Genomic DNA, 15,083 nt, shown 5'->3' with positions numbered 1-15,083 from the left:
CTGAGGGTTAGGGTGTTTCTTTTTCTTTCTTTTCAGACAGGGTCTTGCTATTGGTAGCTCAGATTGGCCTCAAACTCACAGTCCTTGAACTCCTGCCTCAGCCTCCCCAGGGCTGGGCTTACAAGCCTGTAGGCTTAAGCCACCATGCCTGGTACTCTACGGGCTGTAATGGCCTCCTGCAGTGAGTCTCTGTGTAGGTGAGGATTCCACGCGTCTGTCACTACAGGAATGCAGAAAAGGGCTCCTCTCTTCAGTCCTTTTGGCACTACTCACCTCAGACTTCATGAGGCAAACCAACTTCACTTTTGTGGCCCAGGCTGGGCATGGAAATCTCTGGTCTGCTCAGGTTCTAAGGAGACCTAGGATGTGTGCTGGGGCCACACTGCCCTCTGGTGGTCAGCTCCTGGAAACGTATCTCTGAAGTTCTGCTTCCACTGAGCAGAGCTCATTACATCCCTGAGCACACCTCATCCAGTGGTTATGGGTCCAAGACAAGGCTTCGGTGACTTTCCACTTGCCATTGGTTTAAAAAGTCCAAAATCCTGGACTGGAGACACAGCTCAAGCAGTAGAGCACTTGCCTTAGCAAACACAATCCCTGAATGCAGACCCCAATTTCACCAATATGACAGAAAGAACCAAAATCTTAACTATGGACTTCAAAGTTGCCCCTTGTGCTGACTTAGCTGCACCAGCCTATTATTTATTTTGATAGCATTGGGGTTTTAACTCAAGCCATGCAGTGGCTTGCTTGGCGGGCATTCTACTACTTAAGCCATGCCTCCAGCTCAGCTTTTTGCTGGTTATTTTGTGTTGGTCTTGGTGCTTGAACTCAGGGCCTGAGTACTGTCTGAACTTTTGTGTTCAAGGCTAGCACTCTACTGCTTGAACCATAACTCCACTTTAGGCTTTTTGGTGGCTAATTGGAGATAAGAGTCTCAGACTTGGGCTGGGAAGGTGCCTCAGTTATAGAGTGCTTGCCTTGCATGCATGAGGCCTTGGGTTCGATTCCTCAGCACCACATAAGCAGAAAAAAAAAGCCGGAAGTGGCTCTGTGGCTCAAGTGGTAGAGCACTAGCCTTGAGCTGAAGAGCTGAGGGACAGCGCCCAGGCCCAGAGTTCAGGCCCCTCTACCGACAAAAAAAAAAAGAGTCTCAGACTTTCTTGCCCAGCCAGATTGGGTCTGAACTGCAATCTTTACATTGCAGCCTCCTGAGTAGCCAGGATTACAGGTGTGAGACAATGGCACCTGACTTTGCTGGTTATTTTTAGAGTCTTGAGTACCTTCTTGCCCAGGCTGGTCTCAAATCACAATCCTCCAGATCTCCGTCTGAGCAGCTAGGATTCTGGGTATGCCCTCATGGTACCAGGCTTTCCCCCAGACCCCAGAGTGTGTGTGCACCTGTTAATGAGAACATCTGGGACCTCCCCAAGACCTTCTCCATCTGGCACGTGCGCCAGTCCTCCTGGGTCACGTGCTAGGAGACCCCTGGGCAGCCCCCTGGCCTTTCATTCCGGCTGCTTGCCCACTGGGTTTTCCACAGTGGTGTCAGTGGTCCAGGCTGCTGCCCTTCTCCCAAGAGCAAGCATACTTCCTGCCCTGCTTACTGCCAAATCTCTGGCACCTGGCACATGGTAATGACCACACCAGCACGGATGGTCTAAGGATTCCAGGCGGATGGGAGCTGAGTTCCTCCCCTCCTTCCTGAAGCCCGCTGTTCCCAGGGAGCAGTCCAGGACTCTATCAAAAACTCACATTGATTTATTAGAATATGAAAAAAAGGTTCAATTTCTTCTGTACAGGTGGCAGAGCGGCAGCAGCTGCGGTGGCTTTGTACATGGTTGTCGACATCACCTTGTATGGTGACTTCTGCCCGAAACAGCACTTGCATGGAGAGGAGAGACAGATGGCCCCGCCCCCTGGCAGCGGGGCGCTGACTATTGCACGATCCTGGGGGGGAAGGGGGGGAGTGTGTAGACACGCATGGGCCCGGGCCGGGCCATGGCGGCAGTGGGGTGTGCCTGTGAGCAAAGGCCTGTGGAGACCCAGGGCTCTATCCACCCAGCACTGATGGCTGTGGGGGGGAGGCCTCCTCCCCAGGGCTGGGCTCCACAGCTATCTGGGGGTGGAGGAAAGGGCTTGTGGGGGACACTGCAAGTGAGAAACAAAGGCCAGCAGGGAGTGAGGGTCGGACTCAAGAGCAAGACAGGTGTCAGGAGGCCCTGTGCCCGGGAACTTGGTCAATTCGGACAGGTTAGGGCCGTGTCTAAAATCAGAGCCTTGAACAACAAGTTCAGAGCCCAGGAGGCAAGGAACTGACTGGGGGGGGGGGGGGGGGGCGGGGACACTGGACAGACAGGCACTAATAAAGAGGGGCTCTCTGGAGCATGAGGTCAGGTAAGAGGGGTTTTCAGAGGCTCCTAAAACCCAGGACTGTCTCGGTGTGGACAGAGGTGGACATGGAGGTGAGCTGCACGGAAGAGCAGGCTTTCGGGAGGCTCAGCAGCCCCTTCCAGGGTAGAGGCCGCAGAGAGGCCCAGTGGTCCTCAGCACACATCACTTCACTGTCCAGAACACGCCCCCCCCACCCCCCACCCCCGGCCCACCGGCTCCAAGCGGAGAAGCCCCGGGATGCCCCCTGCCTCGGGCTCTCTCAGCAAGGCCGGCATGGGTGAACAGGAGTGGGGTGGGACTGCCACGAGCCCCCCATCCTTCCTCCAGTCACTGGCGGGGACAGAGGAGAGCTCCTCCCGTTCCTTCCAATCCTGGGTGGGGCCACGGCTGAGCCAGAGGCTCTTTGGTTAGGCAGGAAGGTTGCTGGGAATGAGGAGGGTGCTGCGGTGGAGGGCCGGGCCTGGCAGCCTAATGGGGCCCTGGTCCAGACATGGTGAGCTTGGATCTAGAGGAGTAGGCCCTGCCCTCGCCAGCCCAGCAGCTCTGCCCAAGAGGAGAGATGGCGGAGGCAGTTCTGCTGGGAGGGGCCGGGAGGAAGCCGTGCTACAGGAGGGGCTGTGGACCCAGCTGCCATGCGGCGGGAGGAAGGGGCGGGGCTGATCCAAGTCAGGAAGAGTGAGGGGAGCCCCCAGCTCCCCTCCAACCAACCCCTGCTCTGGTGGGAACGTCCGCTGGACAGGTGCTGCCCATTGGCCTGGCACTACTGCCCCTTGGGGATGAATGGCTCCCCCTCTCCCGGATCGGGGTGGGGGCCTGGGTCACTTAGGCAGCGCTGTATCCTTTGGGAGCTGGGGCTGTCACTTGGTCCAGGGGTGAAGACATCATCGGTGCCAGGGGAGGAGGGCTCCTTGGACCGCATCGTAAGGCCTCCGTCCTCATCCTCGTCCTCCTCTGTTACTCTCCCTGGGTTCCGGCTCAGCCCCAGCACCTTGCCCTTCAGTTCCTCGTTTACCAGGTCCACAGACTCCGGTGACTGTGGAGAGGCTGGATCGATGGTGATGACAGGCAAGTCTGCCTTCGGCTCGTAGGCCAGTGGGTCTGGGGACCAAGCACAGAGCCGAGGTTGGGCTCTACCCAAGGCCTGTCCAGCGTTACCCACACCTCGAGGGCCCCACGTCCACGCCAGCAACTCCCACAGCCTTCCCATGAATGCAGCCAGCCGGAGTGACTGCTCTGTCCCCAGCTTCTCTTCCCTCAGACTTCTCTCCTTCCTCAGACCAGGGGCTCATCTGGGTACTAGTGACTCACACTTGTAATCCTAGCTACTCAAGAAACTGAGATCTGAGGATTATGGTCTGAAGTCAACCCAGGAAAGAAGGCTTATAAGACTCCCCACCCCCTCCCCCCACCCTCTCTTTTCTTTTTTTTTTTACTGGTTGTGGGGCTTGAATTCTGGGCCTGGGCGCTGTCCCTGAGCTCTTCAGCTCAAGGCGAGTGCTCTACCACTGGAGCCACAGTGCCACTTCCAGTTATCTGGTGGTTAATTGGAAATAAGAATCTCATGGACTTTCCTGCCGGGCTGGCTTTGAACCATGATCCTCAGATCTCAAGCCTCCTGAGTAGCTAGGATTACAGGTGTGAGCCACTGGCACCTGGTTGAGACTCATCTCCAAAGAATTGCCAAAGCTAGAAGTGGAGGTGTGACTCAAGTGGTGGAGCACCAGCATTGAGCAAAACAGCTAAGGGACAGAGGCCAGATCCTGAGTTCAAGCCTTAGTACCAGCACACACATACACATAAATAGGGAGGGAGGGAGATGGGGGGCGGGTTTCCAGGGCTGCCCTAGGGGCCCAGGTCTGAGAGACCTTGCCCTTGCCCACTTTTGTGGACAGAGACCCTGCCCCCTGCCAGGCACCCTGTCCACCCAGCTCCTGTCACAGTCTTCGCTGGGACATCTGAAGATAACAGGGCCCTTCCTGCCCTCTGTCAGCACAGCCCCACCTGGGGCAGACAAATCTTGTGGACTGGGAGGAGAGATGAGGCTGTGATGGGAGAAGTCTGGCCTCCCTACTAGTTCTCTGAGGCCCTTTACGTTTGGGATCTCCATCTTAGGAGGCTGTGCCGAGTGCCCAGCCCTGGGGTCACTTACCTGAGCCAATGCGGGCCCGGGACATGGTGGGAGAGTCCAGCTTGTGGGCTGGCACCGTCAGGTAGTTGTTGATCTAACAGAGAGAGAGAGACATGGTGAGCACGGCAGTTGGGGGAGGGCACCTGACACCAGTAGTGCCATGTTAGGCTCGTCCTTGTGTCTCTAAAGCACCTAAGCTGGCACAACCTCTGCAAGCTGAATGATCTCACTGGGCAACTCAAACATTCCTTCCTTACCCCAGCATTGGCTCTGGCCCATAAACCAAGACCTTCATGGCCCAACTTGTGGCAACTGAGCTCAGCTCCTTATCTTCCTTCAATCCTCTGTTCCTTCCTCAGGATTCCCCATGGTAAATACCATTCCCAACCACACTACTAGAAGGCTAGACACAAACCTGATTCTTAGGGCGGGGTGGAGTGGTGGCTCTTGCCTGTAATCCTAGCTAATCAGAAGGCTGAGATCTGAGGATCAAGGTTCAAAGCCAGCCCTGGCAGGAAGTCTGTGAGACTCTTATCTCCAATTAACCACTAGAAAGTCAGAATTGGAGCTGTAGCTCAAGTGTTAGAGTACCACCAGCCTTGAGCAAAAAAAGCTAAAGGATAGCACTCAGGCCCCAGGTTCAAGCCCCAGCAGAACAAAACAAGGCACCCTAACTCTTCTCCCTTTGGCTCACCAAACTGGAAACAAAAGTTTCCAGTTCTACATTTTTTTCTTTTTCTTTTCTTCTTTTTTTTTTTTTTTTTGCCATCCTGGGGCTTGAACTCAGGGCCTGGGTACTGTTCTTGACTTCTTTTTGCTCAAGTAGCACCCTACCACTTGAGCCACAGCACCACTTCTGGCCTTTTGTGTTTATGTGGTGCTGAGAAATCGAACCCAGGGCCTTATTCATGAGAGGCAAGCACTCTACCACTGAGCCACCTTCCCAGCCCCCAGTTCTACTTCTTAATGTCCATTAAGCTCACTGCCTCTTGTGCCCTTTATCCAGACCATCCCCTTCCCTCCTGCGTTACTCCCTGGGATAAAACCCAAATTCTGAGACCATCAAAAAGCCTCCTGAAACCACTATTTCTAGAATGAACACATTTCCTCTGTGGAGTCTGGTGGAGCGCTGGGGTGTAGGTATAGGAAGAACCCAGATTCTCCCAGAAAGGCTGAGTCCCATGCCGATCTGGATCCCACCTTCTGCTCCAGCTGCCGGGCCTTCTGTCTCCGAAGCAGCATCTGGTTCCAGGCCTCCTCGTAGGGATCAGCCACCAGTGTGTGTCTGTTGTAGGACCGCAGCTGTGGGAGGATCAGGGTAGTAGCTGTTGGGGCAGGCAGGACCAGGAAGCTGGGACTAGAGGTCTGGGGGCCGGGGAAGCTACGGGCCCATGGATGGGGTAGGGGCGGAGCAGTGTTGCAGTCTGGGAAGAGGTTGGTGCCCAGGGTAGAGGAAGAGAAGGCTGCAGAAGAAGGTGGCCGCTCACCCGCTGCCTGGTCTTCTGCAGGTTGTTTCTTAGGATTTTGCGGATCTCTTCTTCCTTGTCCTTGGACAGTGCTGGCAGGATACGTTCAGCAGCCAGGGACTTGGGGTGAATGTTCCTGGCACAACAGGGCAAATGTTAGGTCTCCAGTCTTTTTTTTTTTGGGTCCGGTCGTGGGGCCTGAACTCTGGGCCTGGGCGCTGTCCCTCAGCTCTTCAGCTCAAGGCTAGCGCTCTACCACTTGAGCCACAGTGCCACTTCCGGCTTTTTTCTTATGTGGTGCTGAGGTATCGAACCCAGGGCCTCAAGCATGCAAGGCAAGCGCTCTACCACTGAGCCACCTTCCCAGCCCCTAGGTCTCCAGTCTTAAGACCTTGGAGCCTGCAGGGATGGGCCAGGAGGAAGCTATGCTCAGGATGGCCTAGGTAGGTGTTCAAAGCCTCAAGCCCTTCTATGCTCCGCAATCCCCTCCCACCTCACAACCGACCCTGACTGGATAACACGGCTCTCCCAGTGGCTGTTTCAGGCTGCGGTTGGCATAAGGGAACAGTCGCTGTCCGGATTGGCCACTGGCACTCACTGCATGGAGACAGTCGAGACCGCAGAGGGGATCTTGCCCATGCCCCCGCTCTCCACCAGCTCAATGGCCTGTTTCATCTCCATCTTGTGGTAGAAGGCGATGAGCTGGGGCTCCTTGGAGCGTTCGCCGGCTATCAGACACTTCTTCACATACTTCTTATTAAATCTGTTGAGCCTGGTGGGAAGAGGAGGAAGACGGATGGAGCTGGTTCCTACATGTGGGCAGAAGCCGGGACTTGGGAAGAGACCCTTTCAACTGCATCTTGCCACCCACCCCACCTGCACCTACTTGTCCTTCCAGTGGTGGTGGCCATAGTGACCACAGATGTCCTCGATGCCCGTCAGAAGATGGTCCAGGAACTGAAATGAGCCAGGTCAAGCTTCATTATTGGGCTCCTTTGCTATCCAGAACTCTGAACAGGCTCTACCTTCCACCCCAGAGGGCCTCTGCTCCGCCCAGCCCTGAAGTTCCAAGAGTAGCCAGGAGGTGGCGCCAAGCCTCCAGTGATCCTCAAGCCCAGTGGACAACTGGATATCTCAATCTCTCCCTCCCTCTCCCAGCTGGCTGAGGCACTTTCTCTGAACCCACTTGAACCCAATGCTCAGGGCAGGTTTGTCTAGAGGCAAAGATGGCATAACGCCCCTCGGATTCCAGATGCTAACACCACACCTGCCCATCAGGGAGATGGGGGACCACCCAGCACTTGAGGTAGGGACAGAGGAGGTGACCAAGTACAAAGAAGGGTGGTCGAGCTGCTCCTGAAGCCTCCTTCAGCAACTGCAGGCCCCAGCTCCCCGTACCTGCGTGTGGATCTCCTCATTGATGGAGCGCTTGGTTTCTTGTTTTTTCTTCACAGCCAACAGGTCTACCAGGGGCCGAATGGTCATGCCCTGGGCAGGGGAGGGGGCAGTTAGATCTCAGGCACAATGGATCTACCACTCTGGCAGGGATCCTGAGATGCCCTTTGTGCTCTGGGATCCTCAGTGGCCCAGGACCAATGGATGTTAGAACTGTTTGCCTCCCCTCAGCACCAGTTCTTCCTGGGGACACAGCCAGAGCTCTGGCAGAGCCTTACACTGCTCACATAGCCAGGGCTTGGGTTCAGATATGGGCTCTACTACAGACCCACTCCGCAACCCTAAGGAATTGAGCCTCACAGACAGACAGAACCCTCTGTTCCGCTCCTCCCTCCTGGGCTGCTAGGAGTACCTTTTAGTCTGGCATAGGTGGCTCACGCCTGGAATCCTAACTACTTAGAAGGCTAAATTCTGAGGATCATGGTTTGAAGCCAGTTAATCACAAAAAGCTGGAGTGGAGTTGTGGCTCCAGTGTTAGAACACCAGACTTGAGCAAAAAGCTTAGAGACAGCACCCAGGCCCCGAGTTCAAGCTCCAATACTGGCACACACACAATAAAAATAACCACAGTTTCTATGTGGCAGGCCAGGTTGTGTTCCCCTAAAAACAGGCCCTTTAACAGCTATGACAACCCTAAGAGTTCACATTTTACAGATGAGGAAACTGAGGCTCACAGAAATTAAGCAACTAGGGGCTGGGAAGGTGGCTCAGTGGTAGAGTGCTTGCCCTGCATGCTCAAGGCCCTGGGTTCGATTCCTCAGCACCACATAAGCAAAAAGAAAAAAGCCGGAAGTGGCGCTGTGGCTCAAGTGGTAGAGCGCTAGCCTTGAGCTGAAGAGCTGAGGGACAGTGCCCAGGCCCAGAGTTCAGGCCCCACGACCGGACCCAAAAAAAAAAAAAAAAAAAGAAATTAAGCAACTACCAAAGGTCCCATAGAGGTAGTAGAACCAAGAATCAAACCCAGGCAATGGCTCAAACCCAATGCTGCCTTTAGTATAAGTGGGCTTGGAGAACCATTACCAAATACAAATAAAAAGTCCAGGGGAAGCCAGACAAGGTGGCTCACGCCTGCAATCCTAGCTACTCAGGAGGCTGAGATCTGAGGATCTTGGTTCGAAGCCAGCCTGGGCAGGAAAGTCTGTGAGACTCCTATCTCCAATAAACTACTCAGAAAAAGCTGGAAGTGGTACTGTGGCTCAAGTGGTAGAGTGCTTGCCTTGAACAAAAGAAGCCAAGAGATAGTGCCAAGCCCAGAGTTCAAGCCCCAGGACGGGAGAGAAAAAAAAAGTCAAGGGGAAACAGTGCTTTTTAGGTGTTGTTTTGGGTTTTGTCTTTGTGTGCTGGTCCTGGGGCTTGAACTCAGGACCTGGGTGCTGTCCCTGAGCTTTTGGTGCTTAAGGCATTTGACCCACAGCTCCCTTCTGCCTTTTGTGGTTAATTGAAGAGTCTCATGGACTTTCCTGCTCAGGCTAGCTTCGAACCAGGATCCTCAGATCGCAGGCTCCTAAGTAGCTAGGATTACAGGCCTGAGCCACTGGCACCTGGCTCGCTTCTTTTAAATGCAAAGAATAAGCCCACTTCCTTGAAGTTTCCCTTGTATTTTTTCTCCTGAGAAGGCAAAGCGTTTCTAGTACTTTGTAAGGATTAGTGTCTGGGAAAGACAGAATGGTGGGAAAGAAATGGAGGCCCAGGCACGGAGTTTATCACCTGCCCAAGATCACACTCAGGTATGCGAGAATATTCTGGGTTGGACTTCCTTGACAAGGGTAGGATTCTCAGCTAAGCCTGGGTCATTCAAACACATACAAATCCTGGCAAGGGCCAGGCGTGGCAGCTCTTGCCTGTAATCCAGCACTCAGGGAGGCTGCGGCAGGAGGATGGGTTACGGTGGCAGTTCCAGGCCAGCCTCAGCCGCGTAGCAAGGCCATTGTCTCAAAAGAAAAAAAACTAGGGCTGGAAATCCACTTCCTACGAAGAATGAAGTCCTAAGCTTAGAAACAAACAAACAAACAAAACCCCTAGTACTGACAAAACAAAAACCTCACTGACCAGTGCTGGGAAGATACTTAGAGATCATCCTTATTTCACAAGTGGGGAACTAAGACGCCAGGCCACACAGACAGTGGCCGAGCGAGGGCTGACTCTAGGCTTCTAGGTGCCTGGCTCAGAAACCAGCCCAGCTGTCGATGCTCGATTGCTCCATTTTACAGATGCAGAAGCTTGAGACTCCCAAGGTATGAAACCACTGAAGCCTACCATGCATGGAGGAAGAGTCAGGTCTTGGGACAGGATCTCCTGCTGACAACCCACATCTCTTAAATAGTTCCTGATTGGGCAACACTCTGGTAACTTTACATTCTGTTGGCTCACTTCACAGTGACTCATTTTCTAACTGGCCACTTTATAAAGGAGGAAACTGGGGGCCAAAAGGGGAGTGGCTTGCCCAAAGTCACACAGCAAAGTTAATACAAGAGCTGGGCCTAGGATCCACAGCCCCACTTCACACAACACATTTTCAACAGAAACAGACTCAAGGACCCTCAGGCCGGGGCCTGCCCACCCCACCCCAGGCCCAGCACCTGAACAAAGACAGTGAAGAAGATGACGGTGATGATGGCAGTGAGGAACAGGTCACACATGGGGAAGTGCTTCTTGTCCAGGAGGTAGCCCAGAGAGAAGGCAATGGCCCCTCGCAGGCCCCCATAGGCAATGATGAACTGGTCCTTGGGGGTCAGTTTCACGATTCGGAACTTGTTGATGAACCAGGTGAGGCCCAGCACGCCTGCCAGGGAGGGGCAGAGGAAGCGTTGGGCAGGCCTGAGCACCTCCTGGCCTCTGCGCCAGGGATTTCCCCATCCCCAAGCTCCTCCTTTCTCACTCAAGTCCTGGGTCCCTCAGCCCAGGAGGCTCTAGATCCATATGTAAGGAGGCTCCTAACCTAGACGAGCCCAGCCTCTGGGGCTGGGTCAGGAAGGGGAAGGCAGAGACGAAAAAGTGGTCACAGTATCTCCTTGTCAATTAGACGGACACATGGGGATAAAGTAGCCTGGTCTAATTCTCTCTGCATTTGATGTTCTCCATAATCAAACATTAAGATGTGGGCTGGGTCTGACCTCCACCCACAAAACCAGAATCCCTGGAGAACAGGATCAGGAGCAACAGGACTCCAAAAAATGCCCCAAGTCACACAGAACAGGTATGGGGACCACACAGCCCGTCTTCATTTCACGGGAGTATGTCCCCACACGGACACTGACTTTTCCACAGAGGAGTGAGGCCTGGCAGGTGCCTGAGGGGGACCCCATGGACCTGATGCCCACAGGTGCCCTGGGGTGTTCATATACCCTACCTCACCTGTCATGGCCTAAGATTCCCCCTCCCCCACCAGTTGTTCCTCAACCACCATGGCCCAGAATCCCCCCCACAAACTGCACCTCACCTGACATGGCCTAGCTCCTACACCCCCCCTCCACGAATGGGCCTACATACCTTGCACCACACACCCCAAACTAGATTCTCCACACTCTGTACCTTGCACACTACAGCCCAGCCTTCTCATATATTATACCATACACACTAGACAGCTCCTGTACACAACACACTATACATCACCACACTACAGTGCAGCACCTACACATAATACACTATATATACATAGAAGTCCATACTTTTACCACCCCACACACTGCATCCCCTACAACCAAATTCCTACAAAACCCACCCTTACCCACACCCTTACTACACCCCAGCACTACCATACTGTACTCACTGTACCACACACAACCCCCCCCCCCTCTGTGCATGGCCAGCCCTCACCCAGCACGCGGGCGATGAGGCAGAAGAGCAGCGTGCTGATGACGAAGGTCCAGTTCCAGTGGTGGGAGCCAGCCACGGTGGAGACGCCCAGGAAGATGAAGATGAGGGTCTCGCTGACGCTGCTCCACATCTTCAGGAAGTATTTGATGGTGGTGTGGGACTTGTGGGAGATGTTGGCCTCCACGTAGGGGCGCATCACCACCCCGGAGGCAATGAGCCTAGGATGGAGGAGGGTGGGGTTCAGGCTCATTCGTACCTCTGTGGTGTGGGGGGCTAGCATGGACAAGTGCCTGTTTTCTGAGCAACTTTCAGGAGCTACACAGCTGCCTGCTTTGCACGTTTGTTCTCACCTGGTCCACCCGCCCATCCCCCCACAGGGTGGGGACATTCTTGTCATTTTGTACATGGAGGTCTGTCACCCGCCCACTGCCACACTGAAGCAAGTAGCAAGGCTAAGAGGTTCACTAGGAAGCCCCTGATGACCTTGGTCATTAAAATGGTTTCCACGCAAGTGTGGAGCCTGGACCCTGGTGAGGACCTGAGTCTGAGGCCTCCCCAGCCAAGCCCTCTGCCTGCCACACCCACACCCAAACTCACGCCATGATGCCGGACAGGTGGAAGAGCTCAGCTGACAGGTAGGCCATGTAGCTGTAGAGGAAGACGAAGAGCGGCTCGATGACACGGATGTGGGAGGTGAATCGGGAGGTGAAGGCGGCAATGACCCCGTAGACCACGCCCACAAACACCCCGCCCAGGGCCACTACGAAGAAGCTCAGGAAGCCGAGGACGATGTCTACGATGCCCACTTGATCGTAGCTGGCAAACTCTTCGAAGAGGTGATACAGGACCTGGGGAAAGTGTGCAGGCTGGTGGGTAGGAGGGCAGGGTGCTAGCCCCATGGCTCCCTGGGGTCCACCCAGGGTGATCCCACCCCTCCGGGAACCATGGACACAGAGAATAGGCCATGTGGGGGTGGATGGTGTGGCTCAAGTGGTTAAGAGTGGCTGCCTTAGGAAGTACAAGGCCGAGTCCAAGCCCCAGTACCACCAAAAACAACCAACCAACAGAATAGACCACATGGTAAGAGAAAAATCCAGTACCAAGCAAGAGCTCAGATTGATGGGCTGGGGGCTGGAGGGACTTGGCTGAGGCCTGGGCCCCATCATGCTGGTTAGGAACACAGAACCCAGGAACCAAAGGGCCAGGTTGAAATCCCTACTCTGCTGCTCCCTAAATGGGTACATGGGGCCAACTACTCCTTGGGCTTCAGGTTTTCCATCTGCAAAGTGGGCTGTGAAGATTGAGCAGGTAAAGTACTCAGTACTGGGCCTGGGCCGAGCTAACAGCCCCCATGTGACCACGCCTCTCTGAGTTCAATCCCTCCTTCAGCACAAAGTAGTAAGTTCAGACAATGAAGAACAGGATAACTTTCTTTACTTTTTCCTTTCTTCTTTTTTCTGTTGCCAATACTGGAACTAGAACTCGACCTTGTGCACTCCCTTAGCTTGTTTGCTCAAGGCCAATACTCTACCACTTTAAGGGATAGCTCCACTTCCAGCTTTTTGCTAGTTAATCAGAGCTAAGGATCTTACAGACTTTTCTGCTCTGGCTGGCTTTGAATTATGATCCCCAGATCTCAGTTTCCTACTGGTGCAAGCTACCAGTACCTACCCAGCTAGAACAGGATTTCTTTTCTTTTTTCTTTCTTTTCTTTTGCCAGTCTTGGGGCTTGAACTCAGGGCCTGGGCACTGTCCTTGAGCTTCATTGGCTCAAGGCTAGCACTCTGCCACCTGAGCCACAGCACCACTCCTGGCTTTTTCTGTGTATGTGGTACTGGGGAATTGAACCCAGTGCTTCATGCATGCTAGGCAAGCACTTTATCACTGAGCCACATTCCCAGCCCCTAGAACAGGATTTCTTAATCATGATAATTCATGTGGCCAGGGCATACCCCCACCTGGACCCTGGGGGTGGGGCTGAGAAACCTCTTGCTTTAAGAAGCTCCCAGGTGGTTGCAATAAACTGCCAAGTTCAGATGCTGTGAAACTGGCAGCTCTGAAGTTTCCCGTCCCTGAGGCTGGGAAATAGACGTCACTGTAGCCGTAGTGTGAAGCCCTCTGAACAATCTCTTCCTAGTCAGCACTAACAAGCTTGTGAGGATGTCTGTTCCCTTGCCACACTGAGGTTCACAGAGGGGAAGCAGTGTGTCCAAGGGCCCAGGAGCGGGACTGCACCCAGGACGTGTTCCCTGATGGCTATGGGCTGAGGCCTCCCACAGCCTCAGCTTCTGGTCTCTACCAGCATCATGGCTTCCTGGCCTTCTTGAGTCCAGCCCTACATAGCTCTGCCAGGAACCAGCCAAGGAGTTTCCAGGCCCAGGGAGAAGGGGACAAGGACCTAAGAATCCATGAGAGGAAACCCTCTGATGCCCCTGGCACCTGGGCAGTTCCTGGAGGCAAGGGATAATGGGCAAGGGGTGTCTGTGTGACAAGGCGCTGGCCCGCCTGAGCCCGTGCAGTGTAGAGGCAACCTTCCTGCCTGGGAAATGGGGCACTCACACCCTTGCCTCGAGTTTCAAAAGAGCCCAATCAGGGCCAAGCAGGAAGGGCAGGTTCCAGGCCCAGGTGCCATTGGGGAGACAGGGTGGGGTAGCAGCGGTAATAGCTTTGTCAGCAGATACACTTAGCCCTGAGCTACTCAAACTCATTCCTGGCCTGAGGAGAGGCATAAGTTCTCCCAGTCTGCCATCTGGGCCACTGGAGCAGGCACAGCCTTTCTGGCCTGTCACTGCAGAGAGGCTGTGTGGCACAGGTCTGTGTTTGGACTCAGGATCACACTGTGTGGATTTGAAGCCAGGCTGCTCATCAGTTAACAGAACCTCTCAGTGCCTCAGTTTCCTCACCTGGGGAAACAGCTAACAGCAGTGGCAACCTCACGGGGAGTTTCTGGGTGGCTCAGATTCGTATGGGACAGGAAGCAGCCCAGCACCAGTAAGAGCCACACCACCCACTTCAGCAGACGTGGCTGTGGGTCTGAGTTATCTTTTGGCACAAGCACCCCCAGCCTGGACTTGCATCCACACCCGACTGGAAGGCTGCACCTCTGGCACTCAGAGTGAGCAGAAGTCCTGCAGGAACGCCAGCGAATAGAACCAGCTGGGTACTGCAAGTCCTATGTTACTAGTAGGGAAACTGAGGTTCCTGTGGTAACCCTGGGCAAGGGCTGATGCTAGAAGAAACCAGGATGGAAGCCTGTCTGCTCAGGCCAGGCTACCCAGCCCTGTGATGAGCCAGTGAGAAGCAAGAGAGACAGAGGAAACCGGGGCTTATGGCCACTGAATAACAGTCGACCACAAGGAGGTGTTTGTCTGAGGGGCCGCCATGAACAGAGAGTGCACGTGTGAGCAGGGACTGAGCAAGCACACTGCACTTGTGTTTTCGTGTGTATGCGGCTGCTCTTTGAGGGGTCCAGCTTGGAGGGAGAGGGGGACATACATGCACACTCACATTTACTTCCTGGGGCAATGGGCCGGGAGAGCATAGGTAGGCATTACAGTATATAGTTCTGCCATGTACAATGAGACCTTGCATTGGGCTTGCCTGCCCTCACTAGGCCATTTTATAAGCTGTCAAAGCCCACATGGGTGCCAGTGGTTCACAGTTGCAATCCTAGCTACTTAAGGAGGCTAAGATTGGGAGGATTGCAGTTTGAGAATGGTCTGGGCACAAGACTCCTTTTCAATAAATAGCTGGTTACAGTGGCATGTGCCCATCATCCCAGCTGTGACCACGAAGCATAAAATAGGCAGACTGTGGTCCAGGCA

General features: G+C 54.3%; 1 protein-coding gene across 1 annotated transcript in view; it reads right to left on the bottom strand.

The window, feature by feature from the left end:
• Nucleotides 1–2,613: 2,613 nt before the first annotated feature.
• Slc9a1 (solute carrier family 9, subfamily A (NHE1, cation proton antiporter 1), member 1) overlaps nt 2,614–15,083 on the bottom strand; it is a 59,535-nt gene continuing 47,065 nt past the window's right edge. The window contains exons 3-12 of the mRNA XM_013035174.1: nt 11,857–12,107; nt 11,260–11,477; nt 10,023–10,225; nt 7,387–7,476; nt 6,875–6,945; nt 6,587–6,760; nt 6,010–6,124; nt 5,723–5,824; nt 4,544–4,616; nt 2,614–3,492 (exon numbers count right to left, since the gene is read on the bottom strand). Of these exons, the coding sequence (XP_012890628.1) occupies nt 3,155–3,492; nt 4,544–4,616; nt 5,723–5,824; nt 6,010–6,124; nt 6,587–6,760; nt 6,875–6,945; nt 7,387–7,476; nt 10,023–10,225; nt 11,260–11,477; nt 11,857–12,107 (1,635 nt within the window). The 3' untranslated portion in view covers nt 2,614–3,154. The remainder of the gene's footprint in view (nt 3,493–4,543; nt 4,617–5,722; nt 5,825–6,009; nt 6,125–6,586; nt 6,761–6,874; nt 6,946–7,386; nt 7,477–10,022; nt 10,226–11,259; nt 11,478–11,856; nt 12,108–15,083) is intronic.

Source organism: Dipodomys ordii, unplaced genomic scaffold (genome assembly GCF_000151885.1).
Source record: "Dipodomys ordii isolate 6190 unplaced genomic scaffold, Dord_2.0 Scaffold6, whole genome shotgun sequence".
Lineage (NCBI taxonomy): Eukaryota > Metazoa > Chordata > Mammalia > Rodentia > Heteromyidae > Dipodomys > Dipodomys ordii.
Note: the sequence above shows the minus strand (reverse complement) of the source record. Positions and strands in the feature narration are given on the sequence as shown.